Here is a 20,586-nt window from a genome sequence, read left to right as displayed (position 1 = left end):
AAGAGGAAAACAGAGTTCTTCCTGTGGTGATGCTAAATGTTTTATGTGAAACAAAAAAATCGTGTTTTTTTTCCCCTCCCTGACAGCATCCGTCCTTTTGATACCCCCTGCATATCCCAAATAATGAACAGAATAAGGAAGGAAAGAGTTTTTTGTGAGTTTTATGTCCTGCACAGCAGAAACCTGACCCTGTGTTTGCTTACGCTTCCACAGTCTTGGGTATCATGAAAGCAAGAGTTGGCAAGACTATAAGTTTACATCCAAAACATGAAGTGGGAAACAGCAGCTCTAGTGTGCCCCGGTCCAGACGATGAGTGGTGTAATTACAGCAGGGTCCAGTGGAGAGAGTCGGTCAGCACAGTCCAACAGATTCCATTACACATCCACACACACACTCTTTACTTGGAAACTGGGGATTCTGGAAACAGATCGGCTCTTAAGTTCAAACAAAAAGACACAAAAATCAGAGTTACATTTTTTTTTGTTTGTGAGGGTGCAGCTACGATGATGATTTTATCTGAGATTAAACATTACAGAAAGATTCTAAGTGATGCTACAATGTTGCTCTGATAATCTTCTTCATATTGTTGCTAAGCGATCTAAAAATAATGACATATTTGCAGGTTTTAAACCGTGTTCACAGTGGTGTGATAATCTGATTTTGATCTCCATATATAGGCTTCAAGTCCCTGCAACATAAAATCTGAGTCATAGTTTCGTATGCATGAATGAGTATATCAGTGATAACCCATGTGATGGCTTCCATTATGGGGCACACTGGGGTAAGTTGCCTGGAGCTCCTGTGACCCTATTAGGAATAAGGTTGTGTGTTAAATGACTGTGAGGTGATATTAGAATCTCCATTTGTCTTCTTCTGAATGGCCTATCAGTAAACACCTGCTAATGTCATCATATGGCTGACGGTGATGGATGAAAGTCATTCTCCGGAGATGGGAACAGTATGGCTGATTGGCCTCTTCAACACGACGAGCATATTGGCCAAAAATGACACTTTAACGAGCTCTTCCCCGTGTTAAGTGCTGCACACCGGCCCCTCGTCGCAAGCCGTTGCCTGGCTGACCCTGGGCCGTGCCCCCCCCCTATGCAAAGGGGTCTGCTCGCTTCATTGGCTGACAGATCAGACTGCCATGGAGACAGCTCATTAGCCGAATAATGAGAGCCACACCAGCCACACGTTGTCTTGTTATATCATCTCCTTATCGACATATTTGTGGCTGGGGACAGAACATTGGGTGCTACTGTGTGCATGAAAAAAAGCCGATGATTAAGACAGAATTATGACAGGATGAGGCCCTCTGTTCATCTCTTAATGTAATCAGAGGAAAGTAATTCAACCTTATCTCATCAGCTTTAGCCTCTTAACTGTTTTTTTTCTGGTAGTTGTAACAGTATGTTATCGCTCCATTTGTTTCTCCTCTTTATTTTTATCATCATCATCAGATGCAGTATCAATACATCACTTTTGGGGGGCATTATTGTTGTTACAGTCTTTAACCACTTGAGGGCGATGTTGCCCACATAATGTTGCTTCTGTGACAGCTTATAGAGGTATCTATCTGGTATGTGTCTATGCTTAGGAGAGGTAGAGCAGGTAGAGCAGGTTAAAAATCATTTTAGGGAAAAAAAAAGTGAATAGCAGCAATCAAGTTAAAAATCAATACTTAATAATACCAAATTGATATGGATCCTATTTTGGGGTTAACAAAAAAATTGATTGAGGTTTTTGTGTGCACATTTTAAGCAGCAAAAGCCAAAGGGCTATACACATTAAAGACACATTTATAACATTGAAAATGTAATTAATTACACATATCTACATTTTTTTCATTTCTATTATTAATTATTAGAGATTTCAATCAAACCTATTGATGGGTCGTCGTAATTATTATTGTTTAATTATTATTATCATTTATTATTATTATTTATTTGTTTCCCCTTGTTCCAACACTGCAAGGTGGTGTGTAGCCTACAGTAGCTGTCCCAGTCCGGTCTGCCATAAAACACCAGTGACAGTCGTAATCAAGCACCTTTTAAAAGCAGTGCCGGTATTTATACTGTATCCCTGTGAGTTTAATGATGACTCTGTTAATGATGTATTCATTCATGTAGTATTTTAAAAGCTAAAAGTTGTAGTTCGGTTTATTTTGTCCTCACAGCTGTGCGGAAGTGACACAGCGAGCGCGCGCTCCGTCACGTCACGCGAGAAAGCACAGGAGCCGAACGAGACATTGAAAAAAAGAAAAAACATCAACAACAAGAACAACAAATACCTGCAAATAAAGTGCCGCGACAGTCCGCAGACATGTCCAGCACCAAGTTAACGGTCCCAAAAGACGACATGGACCCGTGAAGGTGAGTTCAGACCGTGGGTCACGCGCGTTTACCGTGAATTCAAGCAGGAGTCAGAAGCAGGAGGGGGGTTCGCTCGCGCACACATTGCCGCGTCATTAAAATTCACAAACAAAAATGATAATAAAGAAACACCGTGCGGGGTTTTATTAACGAGCGTTGTTGTCATAATAATGGGAAGTTGGACTCGGGGTTTGGTTGGAGAGTTTAGATTCGCACGGCTGGTGTTTTGGTTCAAGGGTTCATGGGCGGAAGAATGAGGAAGTAGCTGCTCATATGCTGGAGGGGAGCTAGGAGGAAACTCGGCTGATGGTGGCATGCACCACAAAAGCCCTTCTGAAGAATGGATCTGCCTTCTGCTGCAGATGAAACCGGGCCGTCAGTACAGTACATTTAAGCACGACGTTGTCAGATGGCAGCAGCTGATGGTGTGTTTAGCTGCGGGACTGTAAGTGATCACGTGGTGTTTGTCATAACGGTTTGCATGTAGTTTGGGGTTGCATTCAGATAAGCCAAGTAAAACTGACACCTGGGTTATTTACTTTAATTAACTATTCATGTCATAACATGATCAATCAATTAGTGACTCACACACATGATCTACAGCTAACTGCAGACAAAGCTGTAGTGTACTTTTTGGAGAACAGTGTCTTCCTCCTGGCAGCCCTGCCATGCCCACCATGGTTCTTCAGTGTTTTCCCCTGATAATGGAGTCATGACCATCAACATTAGCCAATGTGAGGAAGGTTCCTTTACAGCGTATAGAAGATTGACGCAAGGCGTCTGGACTTGTAGAGTTTCCTTGAAGATGTTTCGCTGCTCATTCAAGCAGCTTCATCAGTTCTAACTGTTTGGTGGGGAAACATGGTTTATATGTGGTTACAGACCTCAGTGGGTGGGTCTGGGTAAAAACTTTACAAACAATAGCACTGCAAGTCCAGACGCCGTGCTTCAATCTTCTCTACGTATGATGACCTGGATGACTGAGAATCTTCATCAACATGTTCCTTTACAGCCTATTACATGATTGTTGTGACTCCTGGTTGACAGGAGTGAGCCTGATGATCTCAGTTGAATTCTCTTTAGAGATTGTTGTGTAACCTTTTCCAGCCTGATGAGCAGCAACTGTTTTTGTGAGGTCCTTTATGGGGCTGTTTATTCCACAAACACATGCTAAAAAGATTAGACTTCGATTACTGTTGCTCAAGTAAAACAGGGCACTCACTGACATCCTCCATTGATTGAACACATGGATGGATTCTAATTTGGCCTTTAAATATTGTATATATTTAATATTTGTTAATTTTCCTGAATATGTTTCATTTCTTTGATTGCATTCTCTTCTAAATCAGCTGATGTTTTGGGTCATATTTATGCAGAAGTATAGACAATTCTAAAGTGTTCACAAACTTTTAAGCAGCACTTTGTTAGCTCTGCTGCCACATAATATAATATTTATAAATATTTGTGACTTCTTATGTTATTATCTGTCTCTAGGCTATGAATTCCTGTGAGAATGGGGAAATCTCAGATGAAGCGATGCTTGAGAAAGGCAAGTTCTGCACCCTCGCCTCTGCAGAAAGTATCCTAATTTATTCCCATCAGAACAAGGTAGGAAGGAAGGAAATATAACTCTCACTTCTTTTGCAGATCACAAGCATGTCCAAGATGTTAAGGAAGAGACGGAAGACTTTGCTATTTGTCAGACATCTAAAGCGCATGGAGGAGGATCTCCACAGAGTGTCACCGAGGCTGGTAAAAGGACATCTGCCGAGATGGGCACACATACTGACCAGTCCACCAGCAGCAAGAGAGCCAAAGTGTCCAGCGAGGTAAAATCCTGAGTTTCATCAAGAGAAGACAGCAAGGTTTCTGTCACATATGTACCTGGCATGAACATTTGAATGTTTCTTTTATTCTGTCTAGATGCGGCGTCACTTGTTAGATGAGAGCAGTGGACACGAGCCTCTTTGTCTCACCACAACTGGAGAGAAGAGAGACTGTGTCCAGGAGAAATCCAGGATCTCCTACAGAAAGCCTCTCTTCAGTATCTCCCATAGGATCTCAGAGAAGAGGAACACGCCAAGTCTGGAGCAGCAAGCCAGTCATGGTGGCTTGAATCAGCTCAACTACAGCAGCATCCTGTCGTCCAAACTTCAAAGTACAGAGCAAAATGGAGCGATGGAGACCTTCCCTAACACAGACACTCCAGGACAGGCTTCAACGACAGACTCTAGCCTTTATCCGCTGATTGAGAAAATGTTTTTCATTCTGAATACCTTAAATTCAAGCATGACACAACTGCATAGTAAAGTGGACTTGTTAACCCTCGAAGTCATGCGGATAAAGAAGCAGATCAAACCAGGTGAGATGGTGACAGAGTTCCAGCCTCCCCCAGAATATCTGCTAACAAGTGATGAATTGAATCAGCTGATGGAGCAGACATCCAGTGCAGGGGAGCTTGGGTGTCGTCTACTAGTGCATCTGTTCCCGGAGCTGTTCAAAGCCAGAGAGTGCTCTCATGACTGCATGGCAAGCAAAAGAACTCTGGAGTCTCTACACCTGCAGCTAATTCGTAACTATGTCCAGGTGTGCTATCCCTCCATTAAAAACAACAATGTCTGGCAGGAAGAATGCCTCCTTCAGATTAATGACTTTTTTAATCGCTTCTGGGCGCAGAGGGACATGGAGAGTGCTCGGCTGCTCAGGAAGCATGCAATCACAGGTGCTGGGATCAAAGCTGAGCATCCTCAGACCTATTGTTTCATTAATGAGCAGGGTCAGGAGGAGCATATACCTCTAGATAACCAGCAGGGCAGCCTGGCTATATCAGACCTTGCATTCAGTGCACAAGCCACAGAGGAGTTGGATGAAGTCTCCAACCCTGAGGACTTTGTTATTTTTCTTATGCACCGTCTCTTCCCAGAGGTTTTTGAGGAGGGGAAAATTCCTGAAGGCTTCAGCAGTTTCAGTAGCGTGGGACAGATGATTCTTGACTCTGAAAAGATGGAAATAATACGAAAATACATGGAAGCAAATTTTCCCGATGTCCCCGAGGACAGTTGGCTTCAGGTGTGCATTCAGCACATGGAAGATGCACTCGAGGGTCCCCACAGTAATGGCAATGGGAGTGAGCCTGACAATATGAACGATGAGAGCTATGACCTGGCCAGCCTTCCTGAAGATGTTTCCATCATAAAGGTTCCAGAAGTGAGCGAATTTGAAAGACCCGGTCGCAAGTCCAAAAAGTCACTGCTTACACCAGTGGACTTTGACAATCTGGAGATTCCTCTTCCCGATTTTCCTGTTCCCGAAGAGTACATATTGTCGAGGGAACAGCTAAAGAACAACTATGAATGTAGCTTGTCGATTGGGAACTTTGCCTCTCGGCTTCTGGTTCTCATGTTCCCTGAGCTCTTTACCCATGAGAATGCTAGAAAGCAGTATAACTGCAGTGGCTCTCTTGGGAAAAAGCAGCTTGACCCTGTCCGTGTAAACCTGATCCGTCATTATGTGCAGCTGGTCTATCCTCGGGCCAAGAACGACAGAGTGTGGATGTTAGAATTTGTGGGCAAACTTGACGAGAGGTGCAGGAGACGTGACACAGAACAGAGGAGATCTTACCTGCAGCAACGCAAAGTGTATGGACACGAGTCAGAGCAGGACTTTCTGTGCCAGATGAACCAGTTCAATCCAGAGAGCAGAGATGATCAAGATATTCCTTCTTTACCGCCTGAGAAAAGTAGCAAAGACTTTTGTAAAATCCCCCTTGATGAATTGACTGTTTCCAAACCTGACTTCCCTGTTCCCTCTCTCTACCTGCTCTCAGACACTGAGGTACGGGAAATTGTCCAGCAGTCTCTCTCTGTTGGGAACTTTGCTGCCCGTCTATTGGTGCGCCTCTTCCCTGAGCTCTTCACCCAGGAGAACCTGCGGCTGCAGTACAACCATTCAGGAGCCTGCAATAAGAAGCAGCTTGACCCTGTGAGACTGAGATTGATCCGTCACTATGTGGAAGCAGTGTATCCTGTGGATAAGATGGAGGAGGTGTGGCACTATGAGTGTGTGCCAAGCATTGACGAGCGCTGCCGGCGCCCTAATCGCAAGAAGTGTGACATTCTTAAAAAGGCCAAGAGGTCGAGCACTGTGTCCTAGTTATAGTACTTTACATTTAGTCAACACTTTATGTCATACAAATGATTGCACAGTATATAAGCTGAAAATGCATTGTTGAACTTTTACAGACTGTCCTATGTAGGATGAAGCCAAGCTGTTTATTCGGTAGTATTCTTACTCATATTTTACCTTTTGGCTACAGCAGTAGATGTTAGAGTTTACGTAGTCTTATTATTGTTCAATATAAAAACAAAAAAAAAAACTAAAACTGCTCCTATTTATAAGCCAAAACTGTCATAGCTTATCTAACATACTTTGTTGATAAATGTAGCCTTAAAACCAATGGTAGTAGCTAACAGCATAGATCACACATTTGCTCTATGAATAGAAATGAATCACGACTATGTGATGTATTTCCATTGCAGTTACTGATGTAGCATTGTGCCACCACTGTTTTAATAACAATGTGCTTATGTTAAGCCTTCTTATAGAAGTTTATAAAGATAATTTAACATGACAATGGCTCATGATAACCTATTTCTAATAAAAACACATCTATAAATACAACATGTAGCTGGGTTCTTTACATATAAACGGTTCCTATGTTAGGTATGTTTGACTTTATGGCAGTACTCCAACCAAATGATGATGAGGACGTGATGTTCAAAACCTCAAAGTGCACCTTTATTGTGGTAGACTCACAGTATAGAACTGCTTAATCTCTACAACCACTGAGAACTGCTAGCCTTTACCTTACATTTTAGTAATCCAAAGTTGTTGGAGAACAGGTGAACAGCCCTCATTTCTCATGTTGTTGGCCAATGATACTACCATCAGTACAGTCCAATGTGGGCTCATAGCTTAAAGGCCTCATCTTTAGTAAGCTCAAGACTTTTCCAGCGCCTTACAACAACTTTGTACTTTTCAGTGGTGCTGGTTTCAGTATAAACCTTTCTGAGGACGACTCGCATCAAAGTAACTGTGTTTTCTGCTTGGTTCTCTGACAGCACCAGGTCCAAGGTGTCCCCAACTTTGACCTGAACAAAGTACAAAACATCAGTTGTAATTGCAGCAATCAAACAAAGAAATGAACAAGAGGACGGGTTATACGAATGTGAAAATCTGAATTACTTACCGCTTTACTTTTCTTGACAAGTTTCTGACCATTTAGCCTGAGCTTCTCGCTGTAGAAGGCATCTTCGATTTTGCTGTTATAAGACACAATAAGATTAGACCTTTGCTCTCTACTATTGCTGTCTTCTCTTAAATCAATGTTACGTTAGCACAAACCTCACAACGTATCAAACTATGGAAAAGTAGCTGTGGTCCTCTATAGGCTAAACATGTCATGATTCATCTCAACCACCTTGTTTATCCATCTGACCTGAGATGTTAAAGGTTCAGACAGCTACAAGAAAAGATGGCCTCCATATCTGTGAGAGCAGTAAACATGCACCGACTCACTTGCGTGCTATGTCCAAGCCAGATTTGATAATGATATCATAACGAAAAGACGGCACATATTTCTCCATGTCCTTATAGTCTTTTGGTAGGTTTGGATCATTGTCCTCATAATCACTGTCCTCTGGGTCTTGTGTTTCTTCATCGTCCTCCTCCTGCGTTGCTCTATAAGTACCTTTCTTCTTGCTGCTTTTAAACCTCAGATGATGAACAGACCAATTCCTGAAAGAGTCTCTGCCACGGAGAGCAGGCCTGTGACAGCCGAGTGTGGGGAAAGACGAGCAGCCCCACAGCTGCCGTGTGTGAATGGTCCTGGGACACCACTCATTCTGCCTCAGTCCATATCCAGCAGCCAGCAAGTGGCGAGGATTCAACCTTCCCAGCTGCCTCATGGCAAGTGCCTGCACGACCAAACTTTGCATGTTGGTACTCCAGCCACTCACTAAAAAAATAAAGAGAAGGCACTATTATAAATGACCTTCGTGGACTGATTTCTTTGCATTTGGAGTTACACATCATTGAATAAATCTAAGAATAACAGAGCATCTGAATATCTTTTTTCGGTTCCTTCAAAATAAAGGCTTCACTTGATTTCTTGCTCCGGGTGTGTGTGTCGTTCGTGAATAATAATATTTTACTTTTAACTCGGCTGCATTTGCATTCTGTAAAAAGACAATGCCAGTAAGGCTTTAATAAATTTGTCAATTCCGGAAGTAAAGTTTGGTTGGTCGCCATGCCAATGGTTGACACGAGTCTGGAATCATAACAACAGTTCGTAATTCTAGAATTCGTATTTCTTTATATTAGTTTATGCCATACGAATAATAATAATAATACTAAGTACTGGCGCTCACTGCTAGGCCCAGGATTATATATTTATAGGCATACTTAAAGGTAGAAAACAAGCTAAACAGCTACAGCTAACTAGCTTTACTTCTCTTCTGTGATTTCGTGGCCTCATTTCAGTGTAAGTGCAATCCACCTGGACCTTCTGGTTCCATGACTAAGCACGGTGAGTTCTGCTTCACTGTCTTTTATTCATATGTGAAGGTACGAACATGCAGCGATGGCTTGAAGCACACTCACCTATGGAATAACCTTTCATCGCTTACCACCGTTCTTCGTCGCTTTCTCTATGTGTGGTGCCTGCAACAACAGCTGATATAAAAGCACCGCCCCCTACCGTATGGACGGGGAACTACATATTATGATAAAGCGGAAGTTGAATTTCTTTTCATTGTCATTCATTTTCACTCTTTATTGTCATAATGGGATGTATATAAATTTTTATAGTGGTGTTCAAAACGTATCTGTAATGAATTCAGCCATTCAGGAAATACACAGGTGTGCATCCCAGACATTTATTGCAACTTTTATTTTTCCAGCATAAGATAAATTCAAATACATCATGTTTTTTAAAATGTAATCAAGTTATTTATACAGCCCGTTTGATTATAGCCTAATGATGTTGACATTTGTAACTTAATATTTTAGCTTAGATATTACTGTAAGAGAATTTACATCAACATTTGGCTCCACTATATGTCATAATGTCTAATTTCACTTGCATCAAGTGTATAATACTGGTGTCACTACATTACTGAAAACAATGTCAGAAAAAAAACAATAACTGCTAGAATGCAAATAAAATGTTCCTCATTAGAGGTTGTAAAAAAGAATTCTGTATTACAAAGTTTGTATAATGTCCATGTGTAAACATTAAGTGCATTTACATCCTTGCATAATACTGCCTGTAAACTCTACTCAGAAGAGTCAGGGATTTGCCAGGTAAATCAATGTCTCATGTTGAGCACGTTCAATACACACTGGACAGTGAAATCACCTTTTTACAGATTAAAAATGAAGTATTATTCCTTTACTATAGACACATAATGGACATATACTACAGTATATCATATATGCTGGTGGTTTACATTCATGTGTGTTTGATGGTTTCTAACACAGTGTCTCAGCAGTGAAATCATGCAATTTCAGGCATGGATTAAATGATGTTATGATCTGAAATGTACTGTTAATGCATGTAAACCAGTCCTATCTTTTCTGTCCACATGTACAATGTGATGATGGATGTTTGTACCACAGTCGCTGGCAAGTTTTGTCATGGCAGTAAACAGCGGAAAAGTCCTATCTTAGACAAAATCCATTGTTTTATGAGAGATGATCAATACCTTTGTGTTCCTCGGTGGAGAACACATATATAAGAAAACCTAGCACATTTTTAGCACTGGCACCATAAGTACTGTCAATAACACTGAGATCCTTCTTCTTCTTAGGAAAGAGGTAGTAGTCTGAAGGTGCCAAATCAGGAGAATAGGGCCACATTGGAGGAGTTCAAATCCTCCTCTCTGGATGGCAGCCATCATCACTGGACTCCTGGGCTGGAGCCTGGTGGAGAAGCAACCTGCCACACTGAATCTTCTTGTTTTTCTCCCATAGCTATCATAGCAGTCCCATTTTACAGGTAGTCCGGCAGCAGTATACCCTTTCCATAACAAAAGAAGGAGGTCATCCTCTCAGGAGTTCTCGGAGATTTGTCCTTCTTTGTCACCAGAGAGTGTTTCATCATATCCTCAGAGCTCCTTGGATGATAAGCACTTGAGACTGAGGTAACAGGTGACTGTCAATGCTGTGCTTTTATCCCTCAGAGGAAATATCACACATGTTTTTGACTTTACACTTTTTGCTTGTTTCTGTAACAAAAGATGCACAACTCCCTCCATCCTAGGCTACGAATGTATCAGTCTGTCCATATGAATTTCAGTTTCTGGATTGGTCAAGACAGGCTAATGGTAAAACAACATTGAATTCCCTACATATACACTGGAGGTTCGCTGGGCAATATGAAACAGAAGCACCAGCTGTAAACGTAACATGTATGTGTCAGTCACTCAACATGCACCAGACGGGGATGCTTCTCTCAGGAGCTGCCATGTAGCACCAACAGTCGTCCTATCTTTGTTGTGTCACGCTAAATGAGCGTGTTCCTGTGAAGTTGTTAAAAGGCATTCTGGAAAAAGTTGAAAGAATTAGATGATGTGGCAAGTAGATAGAAAAAAAAATACTTCAAATAGTGAATACATAGTTCAAACATTAGAGAAACAATGAGTGAGTTCATCAGTCACTTTGTCCATATTGTCTCTTATGTGATATGCATAAGCCACACATATGTGACTGATTTTCCTCTTTTCAGTTTTGTCACAGTTATTGCTGTCATTGATTCCATTTAGTTGTTAATAAAAATCATTCAAACTGTCTCCAGCTTTCTCAGCCTGTCCACTGTGACCGCTAAATTGGCCTTATGAGGTAATGCTGTACATTTCTTAGAAGCTAATGGTGTACAGTATAACAGTCTGTGCCTCCTTGGTGTTCACTGGAAGCTGAGCAGATATTATGTTTCCATGTGTGTGTACTTAAGCATGTTCACAAAGTTGACTCTGTTCTTCACTCATATGTGGGTTGTTGCTATTGCTTTGGTGATTCACACATTCAGGTAATTGTTTACAATACAGCAACAATACAGCATGTCCAAACTGTTTGTATGCTACAGAAACATCCCATGCATAATCATAAGGAGGTCTCCACACAGGACCCATTTCTGTGAAAAGATCTGTGGTTGTGGCAATTCTCATTGCAGTGGACGATGAGCACTGGGTAGCAAAGTGCATCCTCGTAGTCAGGGGGTTCCTCGTCGTCTGTGGTTAGGCGCTCTGATAGGCAGCGGGTGTTTTCGCTGGGGCTCTCCTGGTCGTCCAAGCTGCCACTCCTCCAGAAGCAGCTGCGCTGGGAGCCATAGCGTCGGGCCAAGGAGAAGCGACTGCCACTGAAGGGGATGCGGGAGCTGGCACCAGTACAGATGCTGAGGGCACTCCTGGAGAACACAGAGGAGCAACTGATGGCTCTGTGGCAACGCTCGCAGTTCTGACGAATTCCACTGAAACTGGACGGGCACTGGGCCAGGTCCATCAGGCCAGCCTCTGAGTAACTGGGCACCAGCTGCTGGTTGGACCGAATATGCCATTCTAGTTCTGTGCTGTCAATGGTGTTAACACGAGGGATACGACGCCAATATGGTCGATCATCACAGGGGGTCACAGGAAGATAGTCATGCCCAAAAAGCTTCTCCACGCGGTAGTGGACATACGCAGTGCGATACTCCGTGAAGACTCTGAGAGGCCAGGAGAACATGAGGAATGAGGCGAACCAGAAGACATATTGGGACAGATACCAGGGGTGGTGGTCTGGGTTAGAGAGCACCAACACATACTCCTTCAGGTCAATATTTTTCAGATGCATGCCCTCCCTGGCTTCCAAATAGTCGTCAAGGCCCTCATTGTCAGTGAAGAACCTTGCTCTCTGTGTAAGGTAGGAATTCTCTGACTCTACGTTAGCAAAACTAAAGCACTTGGTGAACCGCATCTTTGTCAGTGCGGACTTCTCCAAGCCTAGTAGCTGTTTAGACACATCTTTGACCCCACAGTGACTGTAGTCAAATTCAGCTTCCGCCACATGGGTGTTGACACGTTCATGGTAAACCTGTGTGCTAGTGTAGGCGTCTCCATTGCGGTAGCGCGTTACCTGTCGAGTTCGGCGAACATAATGGTAGCTGATGGCCTTCCACCAGATGCAGGGTTTAGCCTGCTGCATCCTCTGGATGCGCTCATATATGCCCTCCACATCCACTTTGTGCTGCAGCTCATTCTTCACATGACAGTGCCAACACTCCACTAGGTAAACCAAATAGAGCATACCCAGAAGAGCCAGAGGGATGTAGATGTAGCCATCAGAACAGGGGCTGTCATGGTACATCATGGACTTTGCTTTGAAGGCATTATCAAAGGTGAGGCGGGTCACCTTGGTGACATGACACCAAACCATCGCACCCATGCAGCCATACATAAGGACAGACAGGAGGAGGCATTTCCAAAAACTCTCCCGACACAAGGACTTGCTTAGAGATTGCTTCAGGGGTCTTTGCTGTTAAGTCAAAAGACAAACAAACAAATAAAAAAAACACACACACACTCTCAGTTTGGTCACTGCAACTGATTTTCTTCATAATTACTTAGACTAAACTAACAGAACAGGGCTGGTAGTAAGACAAATAAGACATTTCATGCAGGCACTTCCTGTCATTCTATGTCTCTGCTGGACGGTTGTTTTCCTGGTTTAAGTGCTGCATGGAGACATTACAGGCCAGCTTCAACAGGGGAGAGGTGAAGCACAGGTAATGACGCTGGCTGAATGTTTATTTTACTCCATAATGATCAATACAGGCCCGTCAAAACTGAGACAGCAATAATTCACATGCACTGTTCTGCGACAAGAGCACAACAAAAGGCATTTTCTCTCCCTAAAAAAAACAAAAAGGACTCCACAAAATGATACCTCCTCTCTGGTGTCCTCCTCGAACACGGTGGTGGTGCTGCTTTCGCTCGCTGTCGCAGCCGATGCTGGAGGAGACATGGTGCCGGGATGCTATTGATACTGATGACAGGGCGTGGAGTAGGAAGAGATGGTTTCACTACCTTTCTCCGCAGCGTGCCATCAACCAAGACGAGCTACTTGTCGCATATGCTATCATTTAGAGAGACGAGCCGAGACATCGGTGAAACATAAATATAAACGGATCTGGATGAAGGAAAAAAAAACGCGGGGGTGTGTCTATAGGAAAAGCCCGCATCTCCTGCCCTGCACTGTTTAGCTGTCAGCGCCGCAGTAACATAATGGTAGATTATGCTGTATTAGCTGGTCGTCATTACAAAATGAGGATGCCCTGCCCCTCAGGGCCCGCTGTGCGCGCATCGTCTGCGGGAGGTGACGGTCTGTGGAGAGCTGGCAGGGTCGCTGTCCGTGGTGCTGACTGAAGCAGGTGTAAACGGTGCATAAATCTGCCACTTAAAGGGGAAGTCCATCCACACGGAGCGACTCTTTAATTTGGGCACTTGTTTTCGGCAGAGTAAACGTGTTGATGTGTTGTGGTGAAACATAATCCGCCTGCTCATCAACTTTTCCACATATATTCTCTTAGAATCACATCACGTGTTGCTCACTGAACATTTTCCATGGCTCCTCTAAATAAATCATAATAACATTGAAGCTATGAACATAATAGCAATGTCTTAGCTGTCATCATAAATTATATGAATATTTGTAGGCTTTTGACTGAAAAAAACTTAAAATGTGAATTAAATCAACCAGAACAATAAACATTAGGTTAATCAATAATCAAAATAATGCAGCTTAACATATGTACTAAACACAGCTGAGAGTGGTTTAGTACTTTCCTTATAAATATCAAAGTATAAAGTTGTCATGCATTGCTTATCTAACCTTTTAATCCAACACCCTGCACACCTTTTTATGTACCTCAAATTCTAATATAATTGTTGGATACTACCAGTCATGTTGATATGTGAATGTTTTGAAAAGTGTTTTAATAAAAGCAGCAAACAAAATGTTTCCAGAAACCAGCATCAAGCAAAGATCTACTGCAGCAGAACAGTAATGTAGGCTATATACTGTACCTGTGTATGAATGTTTATGGTTTATGTGAATCACATGTTTGACATCATATCTGTGCATCCAATCCAATATTGCATAAACATCATTATAAAATGCTTTAGAAAAAACCATGCATGTTCGCCAACACGCCATGAAAGAGTTGGTTCAAATATTAAATTCATATGAAATTCTTGGTCACTATTACAACATCTAAAAAATAAATAAATACAAAAACCATTTCAAAGCCTCAGAGTGAAAGAAATGTTCAGTTTTTTTTTATCTGCATAGGCTGCCATTCATTATAATCATTTTACAGTGGGCTGTATTTTTATACCCACATTCTGCAAAAAGACAATCTACAAGCGCCACACTTTTTCACTCCTTTTCCCAGGGTCTCCTCTTCTGATGACGCAAGGAACCCTTAAAGGTAAAAAGACAATGATAAGGAAAAATCCAGGGTCAGATCTCAGATCTCATGCCTCTTCCAGAGCTACTTACGGAGTACATGTTGGAAAGGTTGTTGAAAAGCACTTGGCCTGCGCTCACTTTGTTCCTCACTCCTCGAATGGTCCCGTTCTTACTACAGATATTGATCCTCTTGTTGCTGAAGAACATCTCTCTCTTGGCACTGGCATACAAAAGCAGGTCATCAGGTTCACAGCCATTCTCCTCCACACCAGTTTCCACTACCAGACCGTTCAGGTGGCTGTTTGCCTCACTGATGGGGAGCGAGCTGCCCGGCTCTATCTCTGGGCTGCTGTTGCAGTCAGAGTCCACTGACTCCGACACTGAGCCACACCAAGCCCTCTCATCCTTGAACACCTCTGCCAAGACCCGGCCGCTGTTGGCAGATGCTACTCTAAACCGAACTGTTTTGCCAGTCTTTTCTTTCTCCTCTTTTAGTTTTGGCCCCTCCATGGAAATATAATATAATGTCTTACATCTTTCATATCCCATTTAAAAAAGCCAGATGTGCTCCTTAAGCCTAATCCATAGTGATGCGCAATTATCAAACAATAACATCCTCATTGATGTGTCAAAATGAGCTGAAAATACCCTGAGTACAAAAACCACACTCCCATGTGGTTAATAATAGATAAACTTCTGCCATGGTAACAGCTAAAACAGGCAAACAGTAAACTGATATCACCATGTTCAATAATTGATCAAGGTTAGTTTTCAAACAGCAGATAGAGTACAGACTGGGTGTCTTGTCTTAACCCAGCACTGTAGCGTGCATTACACACAGCAACACCAGATAACCTTTGGTGACCTTTACTGCAACCTGCATTAGGCTTGCGTTACCCTGAAGTAGGCCTGATCAGTAATTCAACTTGTTATAAAGACCATTGAAATGTAGATGTTTGCAGTGCACATGGCATTTATGTTGTAAGACAGCTGTTTTAAAACCAGCTATCCACAGAAAACCCACACAAAAACCAATGAAAGATAGATTAGTCTTCCTCTGTTTTACAAAATAAAATGAACGCTTGCACACAAATAATGGTATGGGATCTGTACATACGTATTCCTACTTTATGTTCAATTAGGTGAATCAAAAAGTATTAGTAAGTATTTTTAATATTTATGATGAATAATAAAATATCAAGTGAATGTTTCTATTATTTATTATTAATAATATTGTCATTCTGTCATGTGAAAAAAAACTGACAATATTATTTTTCCAAAACTGTAATTCTACTCCGCGGCTCTAGATGGCGGAATAATATTTCTGCTACACAACAACCAACGTAGAAGCTCAGTTAACGCACTCCTCTCACCGCACGTGTAGCATCACAGTGTCAACATGGGCAAAAGGAAGCAGACAAAGCAACTTTTAACAAATCTATCCAAAAAACAGAAGAAACACTTGAAGGAGTTTGGAGAGGAGCATCCATTCCATGACGTGTAAGCAGAACAGCTAGCGCTAGTCCGTTTTTAAAGAACAAAATAGGTTATTGTTATGTTAGCCTGCTAGCTTGGTGTTTCTCAGTTTAGCCTAATAGATATAGTGGGTGCTGTAAGGTGTTGTTTGGCTACTGTATGTATTATAATCACAAAATAGAGCACGAATGCATGCGGAAGTGCTAAATAAAGGGCTGTGGTTACTGAGACACGACATACAAATATGCTCTTTAAAGTCTAAATGTCTGATTTTCTCTTTATACCTTTTTATTCAGAATAAATGAAAGACCTGAAAGGACCGAAATAGTGGAGCTGGTGAGAAGCACTGTACAAATAATAAATACCACAGTTTATATGAAATACATGAAATCATATACATGTTTGTTCTGTCTGTGCCCCTTTTATAGCCATCAAGTCCAGAACAATCTGATGCAGAGTCTGATGAGCTGGAAGATGAAGAGGAGGACGAACCAGAGCAGAAAACAGCCTATCAGAAACTTCTTTCAACTCTCAGCCAATCCATGAGTAACGCACAGAGCGACGAAGAGGAAAGCACTGATGATGAACAGGAAGAGGAGGAGCTGGTTGGCGATGGTAAGCTGTTTATTTCTACTCCTTTCAACACCGTACAGTCCAACATTTTTAAATTGTCTGTGCCCTTTTTTGTAGAGGACAGTGATGGAGTTGAGCATGACAGTGAGGATGGTGATGAAGAAAATGAAGGAGGAGAGGAGGAACCTGCAGACGGAGAAGAGGCTTCAGCAGATGTAGAAGAGGAGGATGAAGAAAAAAAGGCAGAAGCAGATGAAGAGTTTGTAGACAAGAAGCATGAGTCTGAGTTCTGCTTGGAGAATAACTTCATGGGTAAAGAAGAACAGGACTCTGAAGACACTGCACAGCACAGAGACAGTAATGGTGAGAAAAATAGGATGAAATTCTTTGCTATTGGTTTTACAGTAGATTTTATAGTTTATATTCTTTATACACAGACATGTTCTCACAGCATTTGGATATGGAACTAGATGAAGAGGATGTGCAGAAGATAACATCTGCCAGCAAATCAAAGACTCAGATTACGGTAATAACTAAACAATGACTTCAATTGAATTTACGGCAAGCTTTTGTGTTGAAATTACTTTTAAATCTGTTGTTGTCCACGTCTTTCTCTCACATAGTGGTCAACATTGGGAACTCTGCTGTGTACCAATCCACTGGAGAAATTTGGGCCTATTGGACCTCAGAAAGACACAAACCTCCCAGGTTTCCACAAACTTTTAGAGACACGCTGGAAAGATCTCAACCAGTCCTCCAATCCTAAAGGGGTGGCTGAAGATATCAGCCCTCTGCAGCTAGAATTGCTGGCCCTGATGGGTTCTTACAAGGATCTGTACTACCCGGAGACATGTCCTCTTAAGCAGGGCCCACAAGTCCGCAGTGCATATTGTCTCCATGTGCTTAACCATGTACTGAAGGCCAATTCCCAGGTCCTGGCTCACAATGCGCAGCTAAGAGAGCAGAAAACTCACGCTAAAGCTGGAGCTGAGCCACAGGATGAACCCAGAGACCAGGGACTGACTAGGCCTAAAGTAAACTCTTAAATCTACTGTCATTTATGCAAATTCATATTCTTAGATTTTCCTTTGCCGTGCTGGCTTCTGTGTTAACTATTGTAATGAATGTGTCAGGTCCTGATTCTTGTTCCGTTCCGGGGCAGTGCGCTGCAAGTCGTCCATGCGCTCATCAGCCTGCTGGAGGCCAAAGGCAAGAAGATTATGGTCGGCAACAGGAAGAAGTTCAAGGAAGAATTTGGAGAAGAAACTGATGACAAGCCACCCAATCTGCAGAGGCCAGATGACTACCATGCCATTTTTTCAGGCAACGTGGATGACCACTTTAAGATAGGTATAAGATATGTTCTAAAATAAGAAGTTGATCTACTTTGAAGAAACCTCCTCAGCCTGCCATTTTGAATCCATGTTGCTGTGCACTTCCTCCTCAGGCGTCTCCATTGTGAAGGGTAGCATTCGTCTCTATGCCCCCTTCTACTCATCAGACATCATCATCGCATCTCCACTGGGCCTTCGCACTGTGCTGGGAGCAGAAGGAGAAAGCAAGAGAGACTTTGACTTCCTGTCCTCCATCGAGCTGCTGGTGGTGGACCAGGCTGATGTTTTCCTCATGCAGAACTGGGAGCATGTTTTGGTAAGACTGCACCATAACACTGGTTTAGCAGTCTGTCTTTGTCTAACTGCTGATGGAAGATGTGGCACCATCTGCTGCTCAACAGCCATAGGTTGTCAAATTGATGCCAGTAAAAGTAAATTGAGCAGATAGTATATGTTATGTACTTAGGTATCCAAAGACAACAGTCGTTACTATATTTGAGGTTTGTTTTAATCATATTGCTTGCTTCCACTAGCACTTGATGAAGCACATGAACCTACAGCCGCTGGACTCCCATGGAGTGGACTTTTCCAGGGTGAGGATGTGGAACCTGAACAACTGGGCCAGACACTACAGGCAGACTCTGGTGTTCAGCTCCATCCAGGATCCACAGATCAACAACATTCTCACCAAACACTGTGCCAACTACCGAGGACTGGTCAGTCACTGTATACACTTTACGCCAGTAACAGTTTGTTTTTTTGTTTTTGACAAAAAAGTGCTTTTAAGGTCATTTACAAAAGTAATGATGTAGGTGTGTATATTTTCTGTGTCTGTTATCACAGATTGCCACAAAAAACATGCCAAAAACAGGCTCCATTTGCCAGGTGCTAGTACAGCTGCCTCATGTGTTCCAGATGCTCACCTCTGACAGCTTCATTGATCACGATGCTCGGTAAAATCCCTGAAAAAAACTACTGTGCGACCCTTTGATCAGGCACATCTGGCATGATCTTGATATTTTGAGGTTGTTTAACAAAATCATTTTACAACTGCTGTTCCTCTGTTCTTTCTGCAGTTTTGAGTTCTTTGTGGGTAAAGTGCTGCCTCAGTACAGGGATTCAGTCATGTCCCACACTCTGATCTACATCCCTTCTTACTTTGACTTCATCCGCTTACGCAACTACATGAAGAAAGAGGAGATGAACTTCGCCAGCATCTGTGAATATTCCAGCAAATCAGAGGTGTCACGGGCCAGGCATTTCTTTCAGAAAGGAGAGAAACAGTTCCTCCTCTTCACTGAACGCTTTCACTTCTACAAGAGGTTAGTTTCACATGTATATATTATTTTCTGGTGGCTAATGATTCCTGGAATCACTTCCGCACCATCACCTTTAAAGAGTTTCAAGGTGCTAATCTTTAGTTTACATTTAAAGGGTTGATAATCACACTTGCAGAGTTCAAAAGTCAGACTGACAGTTATGTATTTCTGAAGGGTCAAAGAGTTCTGGTTGGTTATAGCTGCATTACTGAGGTTGCATACAAAATTGTCAACATTGATTTGTGTTGTAAAGGTGTTGAAATGCCTTGTATTTAACTTTTATTTTATTTAGGTACAACATCAGAGGGATCCAAAACCTGATATTTTATGGATTACCCTCCTTCCCCCACTTCTACAGTGAGGTATGTAACATGCTAGCAGCAGGGGGGCAGGGGGAGGAGGCCAGCTGGACCTGCACTGCCCTCTACTCCCGCTACGATGCCCACAAACTGGCTGCCATCACCGGAGCACAGCGAGCGGGACAGATGCTGCACTCCAACAAGACTGTTCACCTCTTTATTACAGGAGGGGATGACAAAGCACCCTGATGACACTGAATGGATAAAAATAACAGTAGATATTTACAGTGCCTGCTGATCTCACATGGACAGTGTTGCCACGTCATGTTTATTGATGTGTTGTAGCTGGAAGCTACCCAGAAACATCAAGCCATAGTTTGAAGCTCATAAAACTTCCCAGGTTGTTTATTAAGTTCAACTGCAAGTGAGATCATCGATAAGATTTCAAATGTGAAAAATGCATAACTCATTTGTTAAATGCAAAAGATTTTCCTACGTTACATAACAATATAAAATTATTTACATTTTACAAGTTGCTTGTTTTCTGATTAACTTTTAGTTTTACTTTTTGATAAACATTTATCAAGAAGACCAAAGGAGTGTGCCAATGTCAAGCCTTTGAGCACATTGTACTCAGGTGTACCTCTGACCTCTTCAAAGAAAAGAAAGATGCATGGCCACTCAGAACAACGACAAAAAAACAGCAAA

At 42.3% G+C, this 20,586-nt stretch overlaps 4 protein-coding genes across 4 annotated transcripts; 2 read left to right on the top strand and 2 right to left on the bottom strand.

Moving 5' to 3' along the window:
- The first annotated feature begins 2,183 nt into the window (after window positions 1–2,183).
- bend3 (BEN domain containing 3) lies at window positions 2,184–7,074 on the top strand. Its single transcript, XM_028396201.1, has 4 exons — window positions 2,184–2,373; window positions 3,868–3,922; window positions 4,021–4,202; window positions 4,297–7,074. The coding sequence occupies exons 2-4, from the start codon at window positions 3,871–3,873 to the stop codon at window positions 6,523–6,525; spliced, it is 2,463 nt and encodes an 820-aa protein (XP_028252002.1). The 5' UTR covers window positions 2,184–2,373; window positions 3,868–3,870; the 3' UTR covers window positions 6,526–7,074.
- Window positions 7,075–7,148: 74 nt separating this feature from the next.
- On the bottom strand, window positions 7,149–9,108 carry mtres1 (mitochondrial transcription rescue factor 1). Its single transcript, XM_028396202.1, has 4 exons — window positions 9,034–9,108; window positions 7,951–8,389; window positions 7,622–7,694; window positions 7,149–7,523 (listed from the first exon to the last, which is right to left on the bottom strand). Exons 1-4 carry the CDS (start codon window positions 9,050–9,052, stop codon window positions 7,341–7,343), a joined length of 714 nt encoding a protein of 237 aa, XP_028252003.1. The 5' UTR covers window positions 9,053–9,108; the 3' UTR covers window positions 7,149–7,340.
- Window positions 9,109–11,532: 2,424 nt separating this feature from the next.
- Window positions 11,533–13,431, bottom strand: tmem151bb (transmembrane protein 151Bb). Its single transcript, XM_028395441.1, has 2 exons — window positions 13,354–13,431; window positions 11,533–12,942 (listed from the first exon to the last, which is right to left on the bottom strand). Exons 1-2 carry the CDS (start codon window positions 13,429–13,431, stop codon window positions 11,533–11,535), a joined length of 1,488 nt encoding a protein of 495 aa, XP_028251242.1.
- Window positions 13,432–16,237: 2,806 nt separating this feature from the next.
- utp25 (UTP25 small subunit processor component) lies at window positions 16,238–20,410 on the top strand. Its single transcript, XM_028395440.1, has 12 exons — window positions 16,238–16,377; window positions 16,650–16,689; window positions 16,782–16,968; window positions 17,044–17,289; window positions 17,364–17,452; window positions 17,550–17,960; window positions 18,060–18,276; window positions 18,374–18,576; window positions 18,794–18,976; window positions 19,104–19,213; window positions 19,337–19,582; window positions 19,872–20,410. Exons 1-12 carry the CDS (start codon window positions 16,277–16,279, stop codon window positions 20,125–20,127), a joined length of 2,289 nt encoding a protein of 762 aa, XP_028251241.1. The 5' UTR covers window positions 16,238–16,276; the 3' UTR covers window positions 20,128–20,410.
- Window positions 20,411–20,586: the final 176 nt, after the last annotated feature.

The sequence above is a fragment of the Parambassis ranga genome, chromosome 22 (genome assembly GCF_900634625.1).
Source record: "Parambassis ranga chromosome 22, fParRan2.1, whole genome shotgun sequence".
NCBI lineage: Eukaryota > Metazoa > Chordata > Actinopteri > Ambassidae > Parambassis > Parambassis ranga.
The sequence above is the reverse complement of the archived record's forward strand: the minus strand, read 5'-3'. Positions and strand labels throughout refer to the sequence as shown.

Excerpts from the sequence above, each read along its gene's own strand:
- bend3 (XM_028396201.1), top strand. The coding sequence starts at position 3,871 with ATGAATTCCTGTGAGAATGGGGAAATCTCAGATGAAGCGATGCTTGAG. Across the intron at positions 3,923-4,020 it reads TGAAGCGATGCTTGAGAAAG|ATCACAAGCATGTCCAAGAT; the intron begins GCAAGTTCTGCA and ends CTTCTTTTGCAG. Across the intron at positions 4,203-4,296 it reads GAGCCAAAGTGTCCAGCGAG|ATGCGGCGTCACTTGTTAGA; the intron begins GTAAAATCCTGA and ends TATTCTGTCTAG.
- mtres1 (XM_028396202.1), bottom strand. Across the intron at positions 7,695-7,950 it reads GGCTTGGACATAGCACGCAA|CAAAATCGAAGATGCCTTCT; the intron begins GTGAGTCGGTGC and ends GTCTTATAACAG. Across the intron at positions 7,524-7,621 it reads TTGTCAAGAAAAGTAAAGCG|GTCAAAGTTGGGGACACCTT; the intron begins GTAAGTAATTCA and ends TACTTTGTTCAG.
- tmem151bb (XM_028395441.1), bottom strand. The coding sequence starts at position 13,431 with ATGTCTCCTCCAGCATCGGCTGCGACAGCGAGCGAAAGCAGCACCACC. Across the intron at positions 12,943-13,353 it reads AGGAGGACACCAGAGAGGAG|CAAAGACCCCTGAAGCAATC; the intron begins GTATCATTTTGT and ends TTGACTTAACAG.
- utp25 (XM_028395440.1), top strand. The coding sequence starts at position 16,277 with ATGGGCAAAAGGAAGCAGACAAAGCAACTTTTAACAAATCTATCCAAA. Across the intron at positions 18,277-18,373 it reads GGATGACCACTTTAAGATAG|GCGTCTCCATTGTGAAGGGT; the intron begins GTATAAGATATG and ends CTTCCTCCTCAG. Across the intron at positions 19,583-19,871 it reads CGCTTTCACTTCTACAAGAG|GTACAACATCAGAGGGATCC; the intron begins GTTAGTTTCACA and ends TATTTTATTTAG.